General features: G+C 37.0%; 1 protein-coding gene across 1 annotated transcript in view; it reads left to right on the forward strand.

Annotated features, from left to right (window-relative positions):
• chn2 (chimerin 2) overlaps nt 1-22,661 on the forward strand; it is a 146,642-nt gene that overhangs the window by 48,165 nt on the left and 75,816 nt on the right. Inside the window, exon 2 of the mRNA XM_088929789.1 lies at nt 20,023-20,061. Within this exon, the coding sequence (XP_088785915.1) occupies nt 20,048-20,061 (14 nt within the window). The 5' untranslated portion in view covers nt 20,023-20,047. The remainder of the gene's footprint in view (nt 1-20,022; nt 20,062-22,661) is intronic.

A 22,661-nucleotide genomic window follows, 5' to 3' on the forward strand; every position in this document is an offset into this window, starting at 1 on the left:
ATATGGACAACACTGGTCTTTAAGTGGTGTCTTTAGTAGTCAAATTTATTTTAAACCACTGATGTATTATTACAAAGGTTTATTTTAAATTGGTCCATGATACTCTGTTTAGATATGAGGTTTCTTTGGATTAAAGTGCCTAAAATAACCCAGACAACACTGAGATAGAAAATAGCAACATTCTATACTTTATAATCTATGGAATTGGACAAACATCAATTCATGTATTTCTTAAGTCAGGTTTCACTTTATATTAATATCAGTCCAAATCAAATGTACATGCTTTATAATCGCCATTGGTGATGTTATTTAATATTCATTCATTTACTGCTTTGAAAATGCCTTTGATGTACAGATACAGCCATTCAGAATGTACACCAAAACTTTTGTCCGTGGCAAACAAGGTGCACTGTACCATGGTATGATTTGGCTGGTCGAATTAAGCTTTACTTTGCCCAAAGAAGATTGATACTGTAGGTGGCACTTGTGGTGCGTTAGATGTTAGTAAAACAGTAGGATAATTTATTTTGTTGTACTTCTCCTTTAAATCCACTTAATATGGAATATTAATGTGGAGTCACGTAACTAAGTTTTGGTAGATGAAAATAAAACAACTGAATTATATTAAAGTTTTGGAATAACGTTAACAATATTAATTAATATTAATGAATATGAGTATAATATATTTATATAGCTGGAAGTGTTATATGAAAATAGAAAAATAAGGTTCACAACAGTATTCCACCTTCTTCATAAACATTTTCCGCATTGAATTATTTAACTTGGTAACTCACTGTCCTTATTTGTGTAAAGATTTAACATGGTCGTTTTAACTACATTTTCCATGAACACTTGCAAGATTCAAATAAATTAAAAATAAACATCATATGCAATACTTAAAAAAAACATAAGTTGGTTTATAAACCACCTAGACAGGGTGGGAATTCAGGACCCAAGGAAGTAGATTTCTGTGAGATGTAATTATTCAGGAAGTTTCTCAATCAGTTTTTTCCAAGTAGTGTCTATCTCCAGTGTAATTTGGGGTAATCTTTTCATTCTCTGATCAATTAACTTCTTAATTACATATCTCCTCAAATATAAAAGAGGTTTTGCACATTTTAGAACCCAATGATTAATTTAGTCATTTTTAATCCCCAAGGGGTGATTTGTTGAAGTACAACTTCTGCGTTGCTCTTACATGGCAGGAGAGAATTCTTCTACTGAACTGCCAATGTATCACTCTGATTAGATTTTTATCAGCTACAATACAATTCAAAGTCAGTGACCATATTTGAAAGTCACTGAAATCATTATTAGTCTCTTTTTTGTTTTTTACATATATATTTGCTTTCGAAATACAATTTATTTTTACAGCCAATAAGTATAATATATTTTTATAATTACATTTGAAAATAAAGTTATTTGTTTTCTAATAAGTATTTATACACAATTACTACTTATTGTGTATACTGTATGTAATAAAAACAATAATTCTGTTAGTGTTATACAGTAACATACAGTATCTTATGTAGAGTTGTGCATAATCATTGTATTTAATGAAATTGTCGCTAGTACAGTATACAGTATGCTAGTACACTATACAGTATGTAGTATGATTAGTGCAGGATATCATTAATGGGTTAATAAACATTCCATTTTTAATTGTTAAAATAAGAATTTCTGACAACCATAGACAGTTGCGGTGCTTTAAGGATTCTCTGCAACACCTGGTAGCTTTACAGAGTAGTACAGTTCCACATCAGATTATTTTAAAAAATAAAAACTGCGAAACTCACTACTGTTTAACATGCCACGGCACTTCTTATAGTATGCCACCTTACACCTTACACATTTTAAATGGGAGCATGTGGAACTGCAGGAACCTTAATTATCACCTGTAATTAAATCTAGATATTAGCAAATATAGTGCAAGATCCACTGTGATAATTAGGAAAGTTATAAGTATTTTTGTATTAATATGATTAACTCTTGTTTTCATTTCTATTATCTTAACTAATTTTTTATTAATTTATTAATTTACACAATAGTGACTTATTTTAAAACAAATTGTGTTTTCATGGTATTGAACAATGATCAGGGACTAAAATAGATGCAGTACATGTACTGTATGTATCTAATTTATAATAACATACTGTATATGAGTGTAAAGACTTTCTATAGCAATGTAAATCCAGGAAGAATACTTGTATATTTTTTGGAAAACTGTTACTTGAATTGATTAAAAAATATTGGTTTAAACATTTTCATTGCCTTGTGTGAATCAAGCTGTTTTGAAAAATATGATTACATATTTTTTTAATTGTTTTTGAATCTATTCTTTAACTGAAAGACCATCACATTGAAAAATCTAATAACCTTATTAAATAAAGCATAAATCAATTATCCAAGCTGTTTTGTAACTTAAGATGTTTGACTTTTTTGTTATAGATGGAGCAGATGGGCATTAGATTCTCATATTAATGGATTTTGTGTGGCCCAAATTAAGTCTGAGAATACAAAATACCAGTAGGGGAAGATGACAAAAGTAATATTCTGGTATTTGGATTTCTAGTATGAGTATAGAATATGTTTGCATTGTTTTCCTCTTTAGAAAAACTACTAGAATAACTACTGTTATATAGAGAAAATGTTTCATGAAGCAATCAAATATTTTAACTGTAATAATAATAATTTTATAATTGTGTATGTTTAAAGTTATTGGGTCCTAAGCTTTATGAATAAATAAAGGAAAACATGAGCCTATCTTTCTGAGCCTAAATGTTGTTATCAACACCAGTTGTTTAAATTTAACATCCCATCGTAATTTGGTATATCACACAACATTGTCGCACAGCAGATGAATATGAATGCACAGATGGAGATCACGGCCAGAACTGCTTTATACTTCCTATCACGCTGAGAGTATAATGTCAGGGCCCTGTTTTCAAAATAGCATGTAACCATGGTGCACTTCACTTCTTTGTCTTTAAAATGCCTTTAGAATTTTGCTGGTTATGATGTGTTACACTTTTATACCTGAGAAGTACTTCCATCTGAGGAACTAACATTTGACTTAGCTATTGTAGTTTGAAGGTAGAATGTTAGGAAAATATAGGAAAATATATTTAAATAGGTTGATCTGTATAATTTCATGTGAGGGCACAATTAATATGTTCCAATGAATCCTTTTAATATGAACAATGGCATTCCTATAATTTAAAGTGTATCAGACTGCAGCTTGTGTATGTAGACTAAAGCTCAAATTAATTTATGATCACTTTTGCAGTAAAGTATGGAGATATAGCAGGATTTTTGCCAATAATACACAGAAGCTTGGCAAACTCTTTTTTCAGTGTTATAAGGTTTGGCAAGGGTTTCTTGGTTACAAATAACAGATACTTAAACAAAATTAAGCTTTCAGAAAAAAATCAGCAGCCCTGGAGAGGCAACATGTTGAAAATGTGTTTTCTTTACAGATAAATGCTCTGAGTTGCATCATTTGAATTGTACTACTCTGAAAAGCTGTGGTGTCTGGTGTAATGCCAGAACTATAATGGGCTTGGAAATGTTTCAGATAAAAAGTGTGGAGAGAAACATTAATTTATGGCATTTACTATAGTACAGAAATAACAAGGAACTTTGGTGGTACAGATACATATTTTTGCAATTTACGCAAAAATGTTATGAGTTCCACCTCCTGTAAACCATAAACTCTGATAGTAATATAAATCTCTTCATAGAAAGTCAGGCTAAAATTTAAAAACTTTGTTTACGTTTTTGTTAAATATGACCTCTACATGAAAGGTGTCTTAGGAAGCCTCCTCTTAAACCTATAAATGTATAACTACAATTATTACTTCATCAACCTTTTCATTTGGCTTTGAAATTCTATCAGTCACATAAGTGAAAGCTACACAATCATTGCCATACACAGCAAAATTTAGACAGGCAAAAAAAAAACTCCACAGTTTTCCTGAGACTGGTCAAGTTCTAAATGAGGTATAATTTGGTACCCCAATATTTATAAACCAAACTAGGTAATTCCAGAAACAACTGTGGGAATAATGTTTATTGGGGTTTCTGTAGCTGTCAGAAAGGAAGCATTTGTGTTCACTATTTTAAAAGTTTGGAGAGTGACAATCTCAATCCATTTCTGGCTGTTCCCTAACTATGGGCCTGTGCCTAACAGTTAATGGCTGATGGGAGGCTCAGAATAAAGAATTCCTAGAATTACTACTAAACCTACAGTACCGTAATCTGTGTTCTAATCCGTAATCTGTAAATTAATAAATTTCATATTAATTTAGCTTTTATAAATTAGGAGGGCATTTAGTTTGACAAGTTAATTTGTTTGCTAGTAGCTAAGTGAATTAAGGATTCTTTACAGTGGTAAGTGGTCATTCTTACCAGTGCATTAATTTAGTAATGTTTATTGAAATAAAAATGCAGAAGGTATCCAGGGTTGCTCACATCTCTACAATCCCTGAGGATACAATGTGGAAAGAATTAATAAAGAATTCTTTAAAAGATTTGCTTTTATCAGGAAACATATTGAAAACAAATCTTACATTTAGATTGTAACGAGGTTTAAAGCCTAGACTTTTTCCTTTGTGTTAGCAACATATACCTACAAAGGAACAAGTAATAGGTTTATTCAATGCTGAAAAAAAGAAGAAAGAAGGAAGAGAGAGAAGCATGGAATAAACCTACTGTATTACTTGTTCCTTTGCAGCCTACGCATGCTGACGCAGCTACCCACCTGAACATATACCTACTCATGATACCAATTAAAGTGACTAAATATTCAGGGCTAGAAAACCTAGAACTACAGATCATCATTTTCTCTTGCTAATCCCTAGATGACACCTAAGATCTTCCATGCAGTGTACAGCCTGATGCTGTAGGGAGAGAAATATATCTCTTTTCTGTATATCTCAATTAGCCAATTATTTTATTTGTTATAGTGCCCTTCACAATGCTTTGCCACAGAGTGATTTTTAAAGTGCTTAACACTATAACAACTATTTCTAAAACTGAGTAGTTCTGCAAAGTCAAAGACTGATATTCTTCTGTTCTGGGTTTGTTGTACATCTGCAAACGACTACTGTGTCTTATTTTCCAGGCCACTGGAAGTTGTTTCATTGCCACAAGAACTGCTCTGACATAATCTTCTTAGATGACAAGAGAGGGTTTAAATGGAAAAAATGTTTAAATCAACACGAAAAGAGTTTATACAAATCCAGCCATTCAAAATGAGTGAGGTACGCTGTGTAAAAAGCGGTGGTACTGCATCTTACCACATGTTTTTTAAATAGGATAATCATATCCGGAAGCACCTTGTAAAACTGCCAAGCTAATAAAGCTTAATGTCTCATGTACAGCATTTGAGCTGTTGCCAGAAAAACCCAGGTTTCGAATCCTCACTGCTGAGGGACAATCTTTTTCCAATTGAGAATTTAAGTTGTATACTCTTTAGACTACTTTTAAACTGTGTATTACAGCATGCTTATCATTGAACATGAATATGTCGATATATTTTATAAAAGCAAGATTGCTCAGATGGACAAAAGTACACAATCTTCCACCTTCATCATAAGTAATTGAATTATGCATAAATATATTTTGTGTCAAAGTCTTCAACTTGGTAACTTACAGTGGGTTCTGGTTCGGGTTCTTTAATGTGCTTGTTCTAACATTATTAAGCTTATATTCTGTACTTCATAAAACGTTTTAATGTTTTATTCTTTTCTAAGAATACGTAGTAAGAACACCACTTGCTGCTATTGTAAAAAGATAAATGTTGTAGTGATTTAACATCACTTGATAGTTATATTAATATGGAATCGTGTAACCAAGCAGTTAAAGTCTCACAAGTGGGCGTTTTGGACATTCGTTTCTTTTTTTAAAAAAACTTCTGTTGTCCTTGTAGTGGTATTGAGCACAGTAATGTAGCAAGCTGCACCCAGGCGGTTCAAAGCGCGATCAGAGCATTGCTTTCAGTTTGTTTCTCATATAGCCGAATGAATAAAATTGGTCCACTATTATAGCTTATTGTGAACATGATGTGTCTGTTTCTGGTTTATATCCAAATTGAGAAAATCTTTATTTTGTCTTAATCCAAATGTCAGCATCCAGTAATTAACCAACAATTGAACTTGGAATTTAAAAAAATGTTTAAACTGTACTATATTGTACACAGCCTGGAATTGAACCTGGTACGTCAGCGTCATTCAATAGAGAACCAGCAGGATGAATTACTATACGTGATGGTTTTGTGTTTAAATATTTCTTCACATAAATCTTTTAATTAAACAAGGAGGGGGGAAGGATTCTTTTTTACAATTCCCAGTAATCAGGGAACATCTTATCAACACGATGGGCAAATTATTTTTTTTTAATGAAATAAAAAATAAGATACAATGACGTGTTCCTGCCTAACTCAAACATTGCATGACTTTAAAAGCTGTAAGCTTCCCTGGTGCAAAGTGATAAAGCAGAAAATGTTTTTTTTCATTTTACTGGGAGCATGAGCATTGAGTGAGCACCAGGGCGTGTGAGATTAACACAGTGAGACTACTGAGATGCATAGTTATAGTAAATATGTTGACAAATAACTGAATTTTTATTTTCACAAGGCAAGATAAAATTGTATCCAGCTTTGAATCAGCTACGTAACCTTGCCCCTGTGAATTTTGTGGGAAAGAGGTTTAGTGGGCAGTGTTACTCACAGTGTAGTGCCCATAGAGTTTTAGTTTTAATACACTGTACAGTATAACAGTATAAAGTATGTTTTTTTAATGTTTGTAATCGCTATTCTTGCAAGTACATTGTGTATTCAGTTTGCTTCTGTGTGTTAGCTGGTGGGCAAACGTTCGAGGTGAAAATTCCACAAGGAGTGTACCTTTAAAGCGGAGAAGACGACACCAAACGTTTTAGGCTCTGTATGTCGCTCAAACCATTTCTCTTTGGCATTTTAGTCATAGAGGTGGGAAGACACCTCCCCCCTCCCCCTTCACCCTGCCTGCCTGACTTGTTCCCATTTTTAACCATTCTGTGTCCGAATCGCAGCAGGTGAGAGACAATAGGGTGAGACAGAAAAAAAGTGAACCCTGGTTTAATTTTAACCTTCATTTTTTATTTTATAAGTTTGAATTTGACTTATTTTTGATTGTCAGATTTAATGTACGTTTGAACACAGTCTTGGAAATTAATGTTTTTACAACATGTGGAAGTGCAACAATTTATCACTATTAAATTGTATCACTGAATTTTAATACTTATTATTGATTACTAATAGTTTATGCACCTGACACCTGACTTTATTTAGATGTATATAAAATATTGAAGTGTGACATAACATTCAGAAATACAATCGAAAATAGTCTGTGATATTTGTGTAGATTAAACTTTTCTAAAATGTATTTTTAAAAAATTAAAAAAGATTAAAATGTATAATCTTTCCATGTGTAATGTCATTAGAATGTACAATAAGCCCCTGCTTTAACGATGGTTTCAAATATAAAACTAACTGGTGAGAAAGCTATGTTAAATGATATTTAAAAGAAATGATTTACATTTCATTATTTTATTTTAAAGGCAGACGTGCTCAGTGCCATAAACACTGCAAGCTGCAGAACTATCTCCTTACGGCGCCGCCTCTTCTCTGACTGAGCTCAGTGGGCGGTGCTTTATTTTCTCAGCCACCTGCTAATATTCTTCACACCATGGGAAGACAGGAGAATGTGATTGTACTGTATCTGTCGGAAATACATGTTGCGTTAACAAAATTAAAGTGTTTAAAATGTTTAATTAAGAAGTTATAAAACTTACGGCCATACAACTTGTAAAAATACAAAGATTCTAGGCTGATCACAAGTAAGAAAAATCACTCGTTTTTGTGGATTTTATGTTTTTAACTAAACCCATTTTTATGGGTTTTAAAACCATGAGTCTATTTGAGGCACACACATTATTGTTTCCTATTTTTGATTTTCTTTAAAATTAAAAGAATCGGTTGCCCATCGTGCCCCACAATATTATGTTACATTTTTATGTTTTTGAGAGACTTCAGAAGGCTTCATTCAACTGATGCATAAAAAATATAGCATAATGCTATATTTCTCGCATTAACAATATATATATCCTCACATTATAATGTCACTTGCACCTGGGATCTGCTTTATTCAAACTAAGGTTTCCAAAAATGCAACCAGGTACTAGATATTGTTTAAATAAATCCTGTGAAATGTTTCATAAATCGTGATCTTTAAATCTGTAGGTTGCAGGCTGTGTCATTCACATTTTTATTTCATTATTAATATCACTTTACACTGAATATGTTATAATATATAAAAAGCACAAAAAATGTTAATATAATGTACATAATATTCACTATTTAATTTTTTTAAAAGTCTTTGTTAGAAGAAACATGTGCTCAACCAGGCATTGAACTAGGATTGCCTAGATAGAACCCCTATTGGCAAACCCGCTGTACCAACAGGCTGCTTGGAAATATAGCTGCGACGAACAAATTAAAAAGGTTTCTAAAGTAATCATGTCTGAATGAGTCAGATTAAAAATAAAGCATGTTTACAAAGAAAGTGGATTACAGTAATACTACCAGCTATAAAATACAAATATTAAGATCCTTAATTTAATACTGTTATTAATTTCTTTTGATAAACAATTCCATATTATTGTAGCATTCTCGGGTTCATGTGGGTATGCGCCCTCACCACTGCCACCTCAGGTCAGCCCCCCACTGCTGGGGACTCGAACCCAGGCCTCTGGCGTCACTTAATAGGGACCCAGCCAGTTGAGCTTAAGGGAAAGCTCCCCTCAGCCCGTCGGCTGAGGTCCCTGCTATTCACAGGGAAGGGCAGTGACATCTGGACGCTGGTAAGCCGGCTTGCACAACTTCTAATGTCGGCCATATGCGTTACATTATATTCCGTATTTAGCGGATTCTAAAAAGTATGAGGTTTTTTACTGCGATAACGAGTGCAAGTATTCATAGAAAAGGTTAAAACATGAAATACAGAGGGAGTTTCAAAAATTATACAAGGTCTGGAACACCCTGTCTCAAAAATAGATGTTTAATAAATTGAAGTTTGTGAAAACAGTGACAAATCACCCCGAACAAAATACAATTTTAAAATACAAGCAGTTTGAAATTATTAGTTGTTATTAATAAATCACCTAATTTTGAATGTGTTGTGATATTTAGAAATACCAACAAATTCAATATAGTGTCAATAATATTTACTATTTTATTTTTTCAAAGAAATGTTTATCTGTTAAAAGGAAACTCATGGCGAGACCTTGGTTCGAACCCCCGACCTCCAGCATACAAGTCATATGCCAAAGCCATCACACCAACGCGTCACTTGACAAACTAATGCTATAGCTGAAAAGGGCAGGCAAAAAGTTTCCAAGTAATTGTGAATGTGGATGTGGGTGAATGAGTCAAATTGATGCAGATGTTTACAATGAAAGTGTACTACTCTAATAATTTGAGCTATATGAATATAATTATATCATTATTAATTTCTTTAGATATGCGATTCCATATTATGACTGATGCTTTAAGAATTGATGCTTAAAATGTTTTTAAAGAAAGTGGAATACTGGTGTGTATTTTTTTATTTAAACTACCAATACTAGCCATATACAGTTTACATAATATGTTTATATTCCTAAATTAAAATCGTTTTGGACCTAAAAATACATTATGCTCCTCTTCTTTTTATGCTCAGCTACTAGAATTTCCCTTTAAGTGTAAAATTCCATATTAATATTCAATATTAAGTGGATTTAAACATACACAGTAAAGAGATTAAATGAAGCAATCATTTCACTAACAACCAATGCACCACGAGTGCCGCCTGTCTTTCATTTTGTCCAGCCAATCACGTTCTGTGTTATAACATGCTAAACTGCAGGAAGGTATGGGGTTTTGCCACACATTTTGAATGGCAACATGTAATTTGGTTGATCAAATGTAATTTTACTTTAGATTTTGATTATGAAAAATATTTTTCAATTTACTGTACTGTAGTGGCTTTAAAGCCCAGGGCTATTGTTTCACCATATCTGTAGATATTACATCATGTGATTCATATGTGTAGCATGTTGTAGTCTTTTGTTCATTTATTCAATTCATGTACTCGATGTTTTTAAAGTACAGTACACACACTTTGAAGCAAATATGTTCCATTTGAAAGAGACCATACCTAATCATAAGGATAATACATTTGAACCACCTTTAATGGCACAATGTGTTGTAGAAAGTAAAATTTGTACTTTTATTTAGAGATATACAGATTTTGATTTAGATTTTGATTATGAAAAATATATTTCACACATACTGTTCTGTAGTGGCTTTAAAACCCTACACTATTGTTTTGGCATATCTGTGGATATTACCTCATATTATTTGTGTGTGTGACTAACTGGTACATATTTTACAATTGGTAACTACTTATGCCACATAAACTCTCCCTAATCTCAGTGGTGCTGGACGCAGAGAGGCAATTCCATGTGGTTCAGATTTAAGGTGTTTTTCTGTCTGATAGAGTTTCCTGATAAGAAACAATTCCCAGGGCTTAGATTCTCCAGCCGCCCTAATGAATGGTCATTACTTTCTGGTAGATTCCAAGGGAGAGTCTCATCCCAAAGTGTTTACAACCTTAAGGTCAGAGAGCATTGTTACTCATCCTCCACTTTGATTAGCCATTCACGAACTGGTAGGGCAAGGTAATCCCACGTGGGTCTCGAATGCCCGTGGGATTACAACCAATGAACGACCATAGTTCCTCCAGAATTAAAAGAGGCAGCACAGAGCCCAGAATGCGCCCCTCCAAGACATTCTCAGACTCGGCTCAGACAATCACGTGACGGCCAGTGTGTCTGAGTGGCAGGACTTTACCTTGTTCTAAGAGCAGTCTAAGTGGAGGTCACCCACGCATAACCAAAGGATCCGCCCGAGGTTATCCCAGCAGCAAGCCATGTGAACCGCCAGTAACCCACCGTGAATGCTCACCTGATCAATGAGTGAACTACGGTTGGAACTGTTGACAGCTGAATCTCAGTATTCAGGACTAGCGTTACATCGGAAACAAACCGGTCTTCTTCCCGTCTAAAGAGTGTGACTTGCTCGGACCAGCAGTCACTTTTCATGTGCACAAACTTTGCTAGTTCAGCTAGGACTAACTAGCCGGTCTTCAGAGAGTCACTGCCAGCGTGCCACAGCAGGAATCTCTCGCTCCTTCTCCCACACCTCCAGCCACACCAGTACTGGCTGGCCCTGAGCGAGAGGACGACGCTGTTCCTTTGTGTCCGCAGGAGATATGGATCCACATAAATTGGATGAGCATTCAACATTCTGCATTACAGCTCGAGAATTCAATTGTTACCTCAACCCCAGTTGATGTCAATTTAATTCCTATGAGTGATGTACTTGCTTTTGAGTAGTGTAGAAGTTGTAATCATAGCTCATTAACAAAATGGTATAAATGAATGGTATACTGAATGTATGTGTCTCTTGGTATTTGTAACACTTCGTGATTGATATATATATACCTTTTGTATTCTGCTAACCCTCACTATAAGATCTGTTATGTTTATAAGCACATTTTATGTATTAATAAATATACTGTCGTGTATTAGTATCAGTGTGTGTGTTGCTGAGTTGTTCCACAAGGTCGATTTCTAATAGCCATCGAAGAATCATTTTGTGAATTACTACTACAATTAATAAATGTCCCAGTTAATGCACAAAACACCTACAGTTCTGATCAGTTACTCATTGTATGCTTTGTAAATAACTAGGCAATTAAAAAAATAGTTTCAACCCATCTGTCAAGCCACACATTTAAAAGGGCACTAAGTTTACTTCAGAAGTTAATAAGATATCCGTAAAACAACATTGGAAACACTACCATATCACACATACAAACTTCAGTAAAATTGAAAAAATATAACTAGGCAATTGAAAGAATGTTTAATGTCTTAACCCAAATTATGCTTTGGTATAGTGGTTAAGTGCTTGCTACTCAGAAGGTCTAAGGTTATATTCACATTTCTGATAATGTTATATATCACAGTATGTCAAATATTAAACTAAGAAAAAAGAGAGGGAATTTAAAGATGCCCTTTTAAAGAAATCACAGTTTAGTTTTTTTGTGTATATACAGCATTTAGTTTTAAATACAAATTTTAATGTCACAGTATATGTTTTTAATATATAACATTTAAAATCTAAATTAGATTTTTCATACATCTTTTTTGCTGCCCTATTAATAATATTATATTCATTTTTAAAATTATTTGGCTTCATCAGAGTTTTCATCAAAAGGCACTGTTTTGGGGGCGTGGGGAGGGTCGGCCAGAACACTGTGTTTAACACCCCTTCTTTTTTCAAGAAATACCCTGGGATTTCATTGACCATGGAGAGGACCTTAATCTCATATGAAAAACGGTGCCTTTGTTTACAGAGTATACATAGTCTTCTCTCCCTCACTATCCAGGGGCATAAAGAATTACACTGACCTACTGGTCCCACTAACATCTCTTCTAGCTTTCCCAGGAGGTCTCTCATCCATGTGCTGGCCAGGTTTACACCTGCTTAGCTTCAGGGGATTGCCAGTTGTGAGTGTCTGGGTCGTATAACTGCTGTCCACAGCCTATTTTGGCCAGAGTTATTCATACTGCTTCTTTTTTAATGAGCCTGTATCATCTCTCAATAACATTTCTGAAGTCTCCAAAAGGAGGCTTCTCTGTGAGTCTGCACCTGGAACTCAGCTTGCCCTTCGCCCTTGAACCTCAGGACCACAGCATAACCGTTACTGTACAGTTCATCTAGAGGTACAAGCAGCAAAAACACTACATTCAACAGCACATTCAGTGATTAAAGGTGGTACAACTCGATTATTATCATGAAATGGTATGGTCTATTTATAATGAAACATATTTCATTCACAATGTGTACTTTTAAAATGTCGGCTATGTGAATCGAATACATGAACAAAGACTACAGTTTATGAAGTCCCACAGTTGCGAATCACAGATTGCCTAAGTCAACGATCGGTAAACTATATAAAAATACTGTACATTTAAAGCCAATACAGTACAGAATATATTTTTTATAATCAAAAGTTTTTAAAAATTGTCCATGATTACTTGCTGCTGAAATTTGCATTAAGACAAAGACAAAAAGATATGTCAAAATATAAAAATATAAATTATTTAAATGCAAATGTAAACCTGAAAGAAGGACATTGCACTCGTAACAAGCTATAATAATAAACTATTTTTATATATCCAACTGAGTAACTGAGTTTTTTTTTGTTAAGATAGATAGATAGATACTTTATTGATCCCGTGAGGGAAATTGCAGTGCAACAGCAGCTTAACACACACAACACAGCCACAGTGTAACGAATTATATAATAATAGTACAATACATACAATACAATACAAGAGTTACTCACAGTCCGGACGCACAAGAACAAACTAGAACAGAACAGTACACAGAAAATCGTATCACACTCATATCACACATATGAATATAAATATAGATGTAACTATAGATATAAATATAAATGTATTGCACAGGTCCCTGGCATATATTGCACAAAAAGTGGTTGTAAACGGGAAAAAGAAAAAGAAAAAGAAAGAGAACAGATGTAGCAGTAGATGTGTAGATGCGTTTAGTCCAGAAACAGGTCACTGTCGATGTTGCCTCTGCCAAGACGCAAGGTGGATGCGTTGTACAGTCTTATGGCAGACGGCAAGAATGACCTCCTGTAGCGCTCCCTGTCGCACCGTGGATGAATCAGTCTATTGCTGAACGTGCTCTTCATTCCTGCCAGCCTGTCAAAGAGGGGATGGGAGAAGTTGTCCATGATGGCCTCTAGTTTGGACCTCATTCTCCTCTCAGCCACTACCTCCAAGGAGTCCAGGTCAAACCCAATGACAGAGCTTGCTCTCCTGATGAGCTTGTTCAGCCTTTTGGAATCTACTGCTCTAATCCCAGAGCCCCAGCACACCACTGCGTAGAAAATGGCACTCGCTACCACCGACTGATAGAACATGTGTAGCATCTTACTACACACATTGAAGGACCTGAGCCTCCTCAAGAAGTAGAGTCGGCTCTGTCCCTTCTTATAGATGGCCTCGATGTTCTTAGACCATTCCAGTCTATCGTCGATGTGCACTCCCAGGTACTTGTACGAGTCCACCATCTCCACGCCACTCCCATGGATGTAGACAGGAGTAGGTTTGACCTTTTTCCTCCTGAAATCTACCACCAGTTCCTTTGTCTTCGTCACATTCAGTTCCAAGTGGTTCACCCCACACCACTCCACAAAGCTGCTGACCAGTCCTCTGTACTCCTCCTCCTGCTCACCCTTGATACATCCCACAATTGCAGAGTCATCTGAGAACTTCTGCAGGTGGCATGACTTTGAGTTGTACTTAAAGTCCGAAGTATAGAGGGTGAAGAGGAATGGAGAAAGAACTGTCCCTTGAGGTGCCCCTGTGTTACTCACTACCTGTTCAGACACACAGTTCTGAAGTCTCACAGACTGTGGTCTGCCTGTCAGGTAGTCAGTGATCCACGAGGTCGCGGAGGCATCGACTTGCATCTCCTCCAGCTTCCTCCTTAGAAGTAAGGGCTGGATGGTATTGAAGGCACTGGAGAAGTCGAAAAACATGATCCTTACAGTGTTGCCAGCCCTGTCCAGGTGTGAGTAGGCCCTTTGCAGCATGTAGATGATCGCATCCTCCACACCAACACTGGGCTGGTAGGCAAACTGTAGGGTGTCCAGTGATGAGCTGACCAGGGGTCTCAGGTGGGATAAGACCAGCCTCTCCAGTGTCTTCATGATGTGAGAAGTCAGTGCAACTGGTCTGTAGTCATTGAGGACAGAGGGGCGCCCTTTCTTTGGTACCGGGACCAGGCATGATGTCTTCCAGAGCACCGGGACTCTTTCCAAGCGCAGGCTCAGGTTGAACAGTCGCTGGAGCACTCCGCTCAGCTGATCAGCACAGGCCCTCAGAACTCTGGGGCAGATGTTATCTGGTCCTGTGGCCTTACCCTCGTGCAGCCTCTTCAGCTCCTTCTTCACCTGGTCAGCTGTGATGGTCAGCCTGGCCTGGGGGATGGTGCTCATACTGCTTTCAGTGCTGCAGGTGTTAATGGCGGAGGTGTTGGAGAGTGGCAGCTGTGGGGGATGGGTGGGTGAGTAGCCGTCGGGGGTTGTGGCTGTAGGCGGCCATGTTTGTGGGGGGATGGAGGAGGTATTGGGCAGTCGCAGCTGTGAAGGGTTAGGGAGCGTGTGGCAGTGGGGGGATGGGTGTTGCGCCACAGAGGACCCAGAATCAAACCTGTTAAAGAACTGGTTCAACTCGTTGGCCATCTCCAGGTTCCCTTCTGTTGCACCCCCAGCCTGTTTGAAGCCAGTGATCTCTCTCATGCTGCTCCATACATCTCTCACCCTATTCCTTTGCAGCTTGTCCTCTATCTTCTTTCTGTATGCGTCCTTGCTCTCTCTTAACTTCTGCTTTAGCTCCCTCTGTACACGCTTGACCTCTTCCTTATCTCCCCTCCTAAAGGCTCTCTTCTTGTCATTCAGAAGAGCCTTCAGGTCGCTGGTGATCCAGGGTTTGTTATTGGAAAAGCAGTGTATGTCTTTGGTGGGGATGGTGTTATCTACGCAGAAGTTAATATAGTCAGTGACACAGTCCACCATACTGTCTATGTCGTACCCATGTGGTTCGCACAGCACATCCCAGTCGGTGGCCTCCAAAGCACCACGTAGATCCTCCATAGCCTCCTGAGACCATCTCCTCACAGTCCTCATGGTCACAGGTTGGCGCTGGACAATAGGCGTGTACAGTGGTGTAAGCAAGACAAGGTTGTGATCTGATCTGCCAAGGGGGGGAAGGGCTGTGGAACTATATGCATCCTTAGCATTGGCATATAATAAGTCCAGTGTTTTGTTTTCTCTGGTCGGGCACTTAACAAACTGGTGGAAAGTAGGCAGAGTGGTGGAAATAGATACGTGGTTAAAGTCCCCTGAAATAGCTATAAAAGCGCTTGGGTGCTTTGTTTGTAGCCTGGCTGTGACTGTGTTTATGACGTCACACGCTACCTCTGCATTTGCCGTAGGTGGAATGTAAACAACAACAAAGATGGCGCATGTAAACTCCCGCGGCAGATAGTACGGACGCAGTCCTACGGCTACCAGTTCGATGTCCGGGTTGCAGACGCGCTCCTTAACATGAGTATGTCCAGGATTACACCATCTGTTGTTTACAAGCACCGCGAGCCCCCCTCCTTTCCTCTTACCGCTCTCGGTGTTTCTGTCCGCCCGCACCGTCTGAAAGCCGCCGATGGTAACGTTCGAGTCCGGAATAAGTTCCTGCAGCCACGTCTCGGTGAAACACATGATACTGCATTCACGATACTCCCTCTGGCTTCTCACCAATGCTCCCAGTTCGTCCATCTTGTTCACTAAGGACCTCACATTTCCCATGATGATCGAAGGAAGGTAGGGTTTAAATCTCCTTCTCTTCGCCTTTCGCGTCGCACCAGCCCTACAGCCTCGGCTTCTCCTCCTCAGCTCCTCCGGCACCGATGGCTTCTCTCCAGTGAGTAGAGCCGGACGCGCTAGCGCGATCAGCTGGTCCCGCGTGTAGACAATGCTTCTGTGGCTATCAGCATTGCAACTCGATAGCCACAGAGGTCCAAGTATCAGAAAAAACAAGAAAAAGTTTCTCAGCTTCCTAGTATCCATCATGTTGTGATCGCAAATCTAGTTGCCGGCAAAGGTATGAAGAAAAAACACTAACACACTAGCATTAACTAACTGAAAGAAACAAAAAGACAACAAAAAGACACAGAGCTGCTGTAGCAGGCTGCCACTAACACGGCGCCATCTTGGATAAAGGGCTATATATAGCCCTGTTTAAAATTAATTTAATATTTCACATACAGTACTGTAGTATACACTATAAAATTTATAAAAGTTGAAACAGTATACAACTTCAATTCTATAAGGGGCTTAGCATTGACCTGTATTAAAAACCAGGCATTTTCTGGTGACAGTCCAAATGCTTCCACATGCCACATTAAGCATTTACCTTGTGGTTTTACAAAGTAGTGCAGTCCTGCAATAGAATATTTTTTTTAAAGCGTGGTCTGGTGGGGAATATACACTGGATTTTGCTGCATTTTTCACCATGCTTTCTGAATGGCTGGATCTCTATGTAGGTAATACAACTTTATTATGTTGCCATAGAAATATATTTGCATGTTAGGTTTGTTAGTAGAAAATTATGTTTGGAAAAAATTCTAAAAAACCTATTAGTATTGTTGAAAAATACTATATACTTAATTTATCAAAACATCTGTCAAAATTAGGTTCCTTTGCATTCAAAATGTCAGTCATTCTATGAATGCAGTGAGCAGTGAAAGATCCTTTTTGCTTATTCTGTTTGAAATGAAATCACTTTTAACAAAGAAGAAAGGAGGAGGATTAAGTATGTCATTCATTGTCTTTTATGTATAATGAGAGCTTTGAAAATACAGCTAGTAGATTTTTAATTTATTTAGCTCAGAAATATTATTTAGATCAGGTTAATGATCAGCAAAAATCAGTGCTTTGTGATGTACTTTGATAATGCTTATTTGGATCAAAATGTTAGTTTTCAGAATTGCAATCATACATATTTTGTTTTCATCATATTTACTTGGGACAACGTTTGTGTGATGGGGCCATTGGTGTTTCAGTGATATTGTATGTACATGCTTCTATAATTGATACACAATGTGTGTCACAATATACACAGAACATAAACTCTGTGATGTATTATTTTTCATTAAAAGGCCAAATTGAGTGAGTTGCATTTTCCTTGTACAGCATTCCTGTTTTTATCTGCTACATGCTAAATGTTCTCTGCTGTAGTGCCTTTCCAGATATACCATTTACTATGGGAGTAAACTATTCATGCCAATAATCTTCAGAAAAGTTTTACAAAGACTGAAAGCCAAGAAATTAAATGGGGGGTTTATGTCATTCCTGTATAGGCATTATAATACTGTTATGACTGGAGGGAAGCATATTTGATTTTCCAAGCAAAATTCAAACTATTCAAAAGGCTCGAAGCAATGGTTATTCTTGAGATCTATTTGTCTAGCTGTTTGTTGGCTTAAAAGAAATTAAACACAAGTAAAACACACAGATGATCAAAGAGTATTACTAATCGTTTACTCTGGTTAAATGACTTCTTGTTAAATTATTAGAACCACAATAATAAACAATAAACACCCATTAGTGACTGGTCATTCACATCGAGATCATTAGCCAGCCTCCAAAGGATGGAATTGCACAATTACAGGGTTAGATTACAGGGTAGACAGGACACTGAAGAACAGTGGTGTAACAAGACAGACAGACAAAGAGGATAATTGTCATGTCAGTTGTCATTGTCATCTTAAGTCATCCTTCATTACCTCCAAATGTTGAACCATTTGAGAACCCTTGTTTTAATCAGTCTTTGAAGACCGAATTCTGGTTAATAATCCAAGCATTACAATAAGAGAGCTTGCTGACTTAATTTAGGACTTTCCTATATTGTAGAATCCTCAGGCTAAAAAAGATCTGTCATGACACATCCATCATAGTGTAATTGCTGGCTAGCGGTGTTATTCATTGTTAATAAATATTTATTCTTGTCCAAGTTTGAACCTGATTTGTTACTTTATCACCAGAATGGTGCTTGAAAATAAAAAAAAACACATTTTATGTAACGCTCAATTATAATCTTAACCCCCTGGTTTGTTATAATACAGTGCCTTGCAAAATTAATCACACCCTTTAAAAAAGGTTTAAAATGTTGCTGAATTACAAATTATAATTACACATGTTTTTTTCTGTCAAAAGTCAAAAACAGTTTATGCTGCTTGTGTAAGTATTCAGAGCCTTGTGCACTGGTAGCTCTGAATTTACACAGGTGAAAGAAATTGCCCTAACAAGGATATACAGTAATTGTCTTACAATTGGCCTCTATCTGTGCACCACTGAAGTGACTGGCATGTATACTGGATAAAAACATCAATGTGTTTAGGCATCAATGGTCAGGCAGTGAAACTGAAGGATGAGATAAAGTGATAATTTTGCATATATTAGGAAACAGGCTACAAAAGTATATCCAAACACTTAAATGTATGTTTATAAGCGTAGAAAAAATTTTGGCTGGCTATCCCAGTGAGCACTGTTGGCTCTATAATCAAGAAGTGGAAGCTGCATCATGCCTAACAGACACTACCTAGAAAAGGTAGTTTATCAAAACAACATCAGAACCAGTGAAACCACCGAGTGGCCAACAATCTCTTTAAATGACCTATAGACTTTACTGGCTGAGAGTCGAGTAAAGGTGACTGATTGACTGATGTGTAAAACAGTGTCCTGGTGGAGGCCACATTACACTCACTCTGTGCTATTCATCCTTGGAAGAAACCTCATGCAGTTCTTATCTCCTTATTCTTTACACATGTAACATAAACCCTTCCTTACTAAGTAAATAGTATGGGAATCGCAGGACATTTATATATAAAGTCGAATTTGTGAAAGCTAAACCAAGACCTTAAGAGCTGTGAGACAGCACTATATCACACCAAAAAATTGTTGTTTCAAAATGATAACATTGTGCTCAAATGTCTATCTGAAAGTTATTAATAGTGATACCTGAAAACACACTTAATTTGTATTATCAAAATTAGATGATTTATTTTACTGAGTCCAGAAAAAGTATATGAAAAATATTATTGTTCCAATGAGCATGAATAATTATTAGCCTTTACTATACTTTGGGACATCAATTTAGAAAAATGCAAAGTAGATAATTATCTTAGTAAACTGTATTGGATACTCTTAGAACATGCTTACCTTTATATCTGGACAGACTGTTTTTATTTAACTGATTTTTGACTGATTTATTATTTTATTATTTTTCTAGATGTAGAAGATTATCAGCCGCCAATATGGAAATCGTACTGTGAGTATTAAATATATGTCATTGCAAATAATAATACATATAAATATGCAAATAAACACTGATAGATATTAGCTTGAGGGAAACTGGTAAAGGTTCCTAAGGAAACAAAATAGAAAATAACAATAAACAAAAATATCTTAAAATATCTACCTTTAAGATGCTGGTTTTTAGAGCTTTATTGTTCCTATTAAAAGCTGTGTATGTTCTACTCATACGGCCAAAAGTACACATATCCAGCTAAAGTTAATCCTAGTTAAATTTTGGATTGGTATGTTTATAAATAGACTGCCTTATATTTAATAAGTGCTTCATTGCTTTCAAAATGCTGTCTGAAATGCATTTTTGCAGTTTTTCAAAGTTACTCCATTATGGGATAAAGACATCAGAGGTCTCAGTAATTTTCAACCTAAGATGGATGAAGACACTATATTTATGAGGGTAACCATGTTTTATATTGCATTATGATTTCATTACTTAAAAGACATTTTGGTTGTGCAAAAAGCAATGTTTAAGTAATGCAGTAATAATAATTAATAATTGCTTACACTTATATAGCGCTTTTCTGGACACTCCACTCAAAGTGCTTTACAGGTAATGGGGACTCCCCTCCACCACCACCAATGTGCAGCATCCACCTGGATGATGCGACGGCAGCCATAGTGCGCCAGAACACTCACCACACATCAGCTATCAGTGGGGAGGAGAGCAGAGTAATGTAGCCAATTCATAGGGAGGGATCATTAGGAGGCCATGATTGGTAAGGGCCAATGGGAAATTTGGCCAGGATGCCGGGGTAACACCCCTACTCTTTTCGAGAAACACCCTGTGATTTTTACTGACCACACAGAGTCAGGACCTCAGTTTTACATCTCATCCAAAGGACGGCGCCTGTTTACAGTATAGTGTCCCCGTCACTATACTGGGGCATTAGGACCCACATGGACCACAGGGTGAGCGCCCCCTGCTGGCCCCACTAACACCTATTCCAGCAGCAACCTTGGTTTTTCCCAGGAGGTTTCCCATCCAGGTACTGACCAGGCTCACACCCGCTTAGCTTCAGTGGGTTGCCAGTTGTGAGTTGCAGGGTGATATGGCTGCTGGATTTAATATCAGCAGTATCCAGCAGTATCCACACAAATAGTATTTTTTTAATGTGTGGCTAAATTGTTTAATTTTCTCTCTATTAAATATGTGCATATGTTAGATAAGTAATGATAGCTTACAGACTATTGATTACAACTTTAAATGGGGCTAAGCCTTATCAATTAATCACCAAATATGAAGAATCCTGTACAAGAGGCATGAAAGAATATGTTTTAAAGCAACATAGAAATGCTTAAAGCTATGGTTATTCACATTAAAGCATACATTGAAAAGTGGAAATGCCACAAAAAATATCTAAATTGGATATTAGACATTTTTATTTTCTTCAACTAAGAGAATATGCTAAATCAGCCATAATTAAGTGCAACTAATATATATGTATTTTTTTAAAACTCTGCTCTCACATTTTTACATCCCTTTTGAAAATATTTTGGGGTGAAGCTGATAGGATGAAGACATCAAATTCTGCATAAGGTTTTATGAGGCCACTCTCAAGGGTTCCCAGAGCTCTCCAGACCTCTCCAAGCCTCTGCAAAATGTGAAAATGTGCAAATCTTTATTGCCAGTCAAACCCTAGTTTTATGAGCAGATTGTATTTGGGATAACGTCTGTCACCTCAGACATAACATCACTTTGTTAACCCTTTACAATTTGTCTTTTCGCATACCTCAGCTTGCTCTCCATGAGACGCACAGATAGGGAGAGAGCCTGGGGTCAGAGCGCAGGGTCAGCCATTGTACAGCACCCCTGGAGCAATTGGGGTAAAGGGCCTTGCTCAGGGGCCCAACAGAGTAGGATTCCTCTGCTGTCTGCGGGATATTATAGATATTATACTTTGCCTTAAAATCACAATCCACTGTTTTTCTTTATGGTCTTCACTCCGCACAGGATTGTTTCACCTGTGTACACCTTATGGATGGAACTGCACATTGTCACTTTGTGTGTGTCCATTTGGTGTACAGCAGTCCGCCAGTACTTTCCAGCATAGCAGTTTGTGCACAGACTTCGGATGACACTCGCACCGAAAACCAGCTGGAACAGGACGAGCAGGGAATATTGTTTTGTGGTGTCCAAGTATGCTCCCAGTGCATGTGCTGGGCAGAAACAGTGTAGTACTGACACCACATTCATGCTCACTCTTTTACCTGCTCTCAGGATGTGAGGCTGTGGGGGCGGGTGTGTTCGCCTCTGGTCTTGTAGCATGGTGTGGGGCACTATATGGAGGAGGGGTGGAAATCGTTCTCCTTCTTTTCTCAGATGGGACATCCACATTCTCACAGAGGCTTTGTAGATCATCACTGAAAAAAAAGAAAATTATGAAAATAAGATTATCATAGAGCTACAGACAATATGGCTTATAGACTGAAAACATAAATTTCTTTTTGTCTCAAATTGACAAAGTAAGGACAAAATTCACATCTGTATAATCATTCAACTTCAGACACTGCAGATAAACCACTTCATCTGTCTGAGACAGGTCCCCTATTTGAGTGCAG

Source organism: Atractosteus spatula, chromosome 12 (assembly GCF_055471065.1).
Source record: "Atractosteus spatula isolate fAtrSpa1 chromosome 12, fAtrSpa1.hap1, whole genome shotgun sequence".
NCBI classification, from domain to species: Eukaryota; Metazoa; Chordata; class Actinopteri; order Semionotiformes; family Lepisosteidae; genus Atractosteus; species Atractosteus spatula.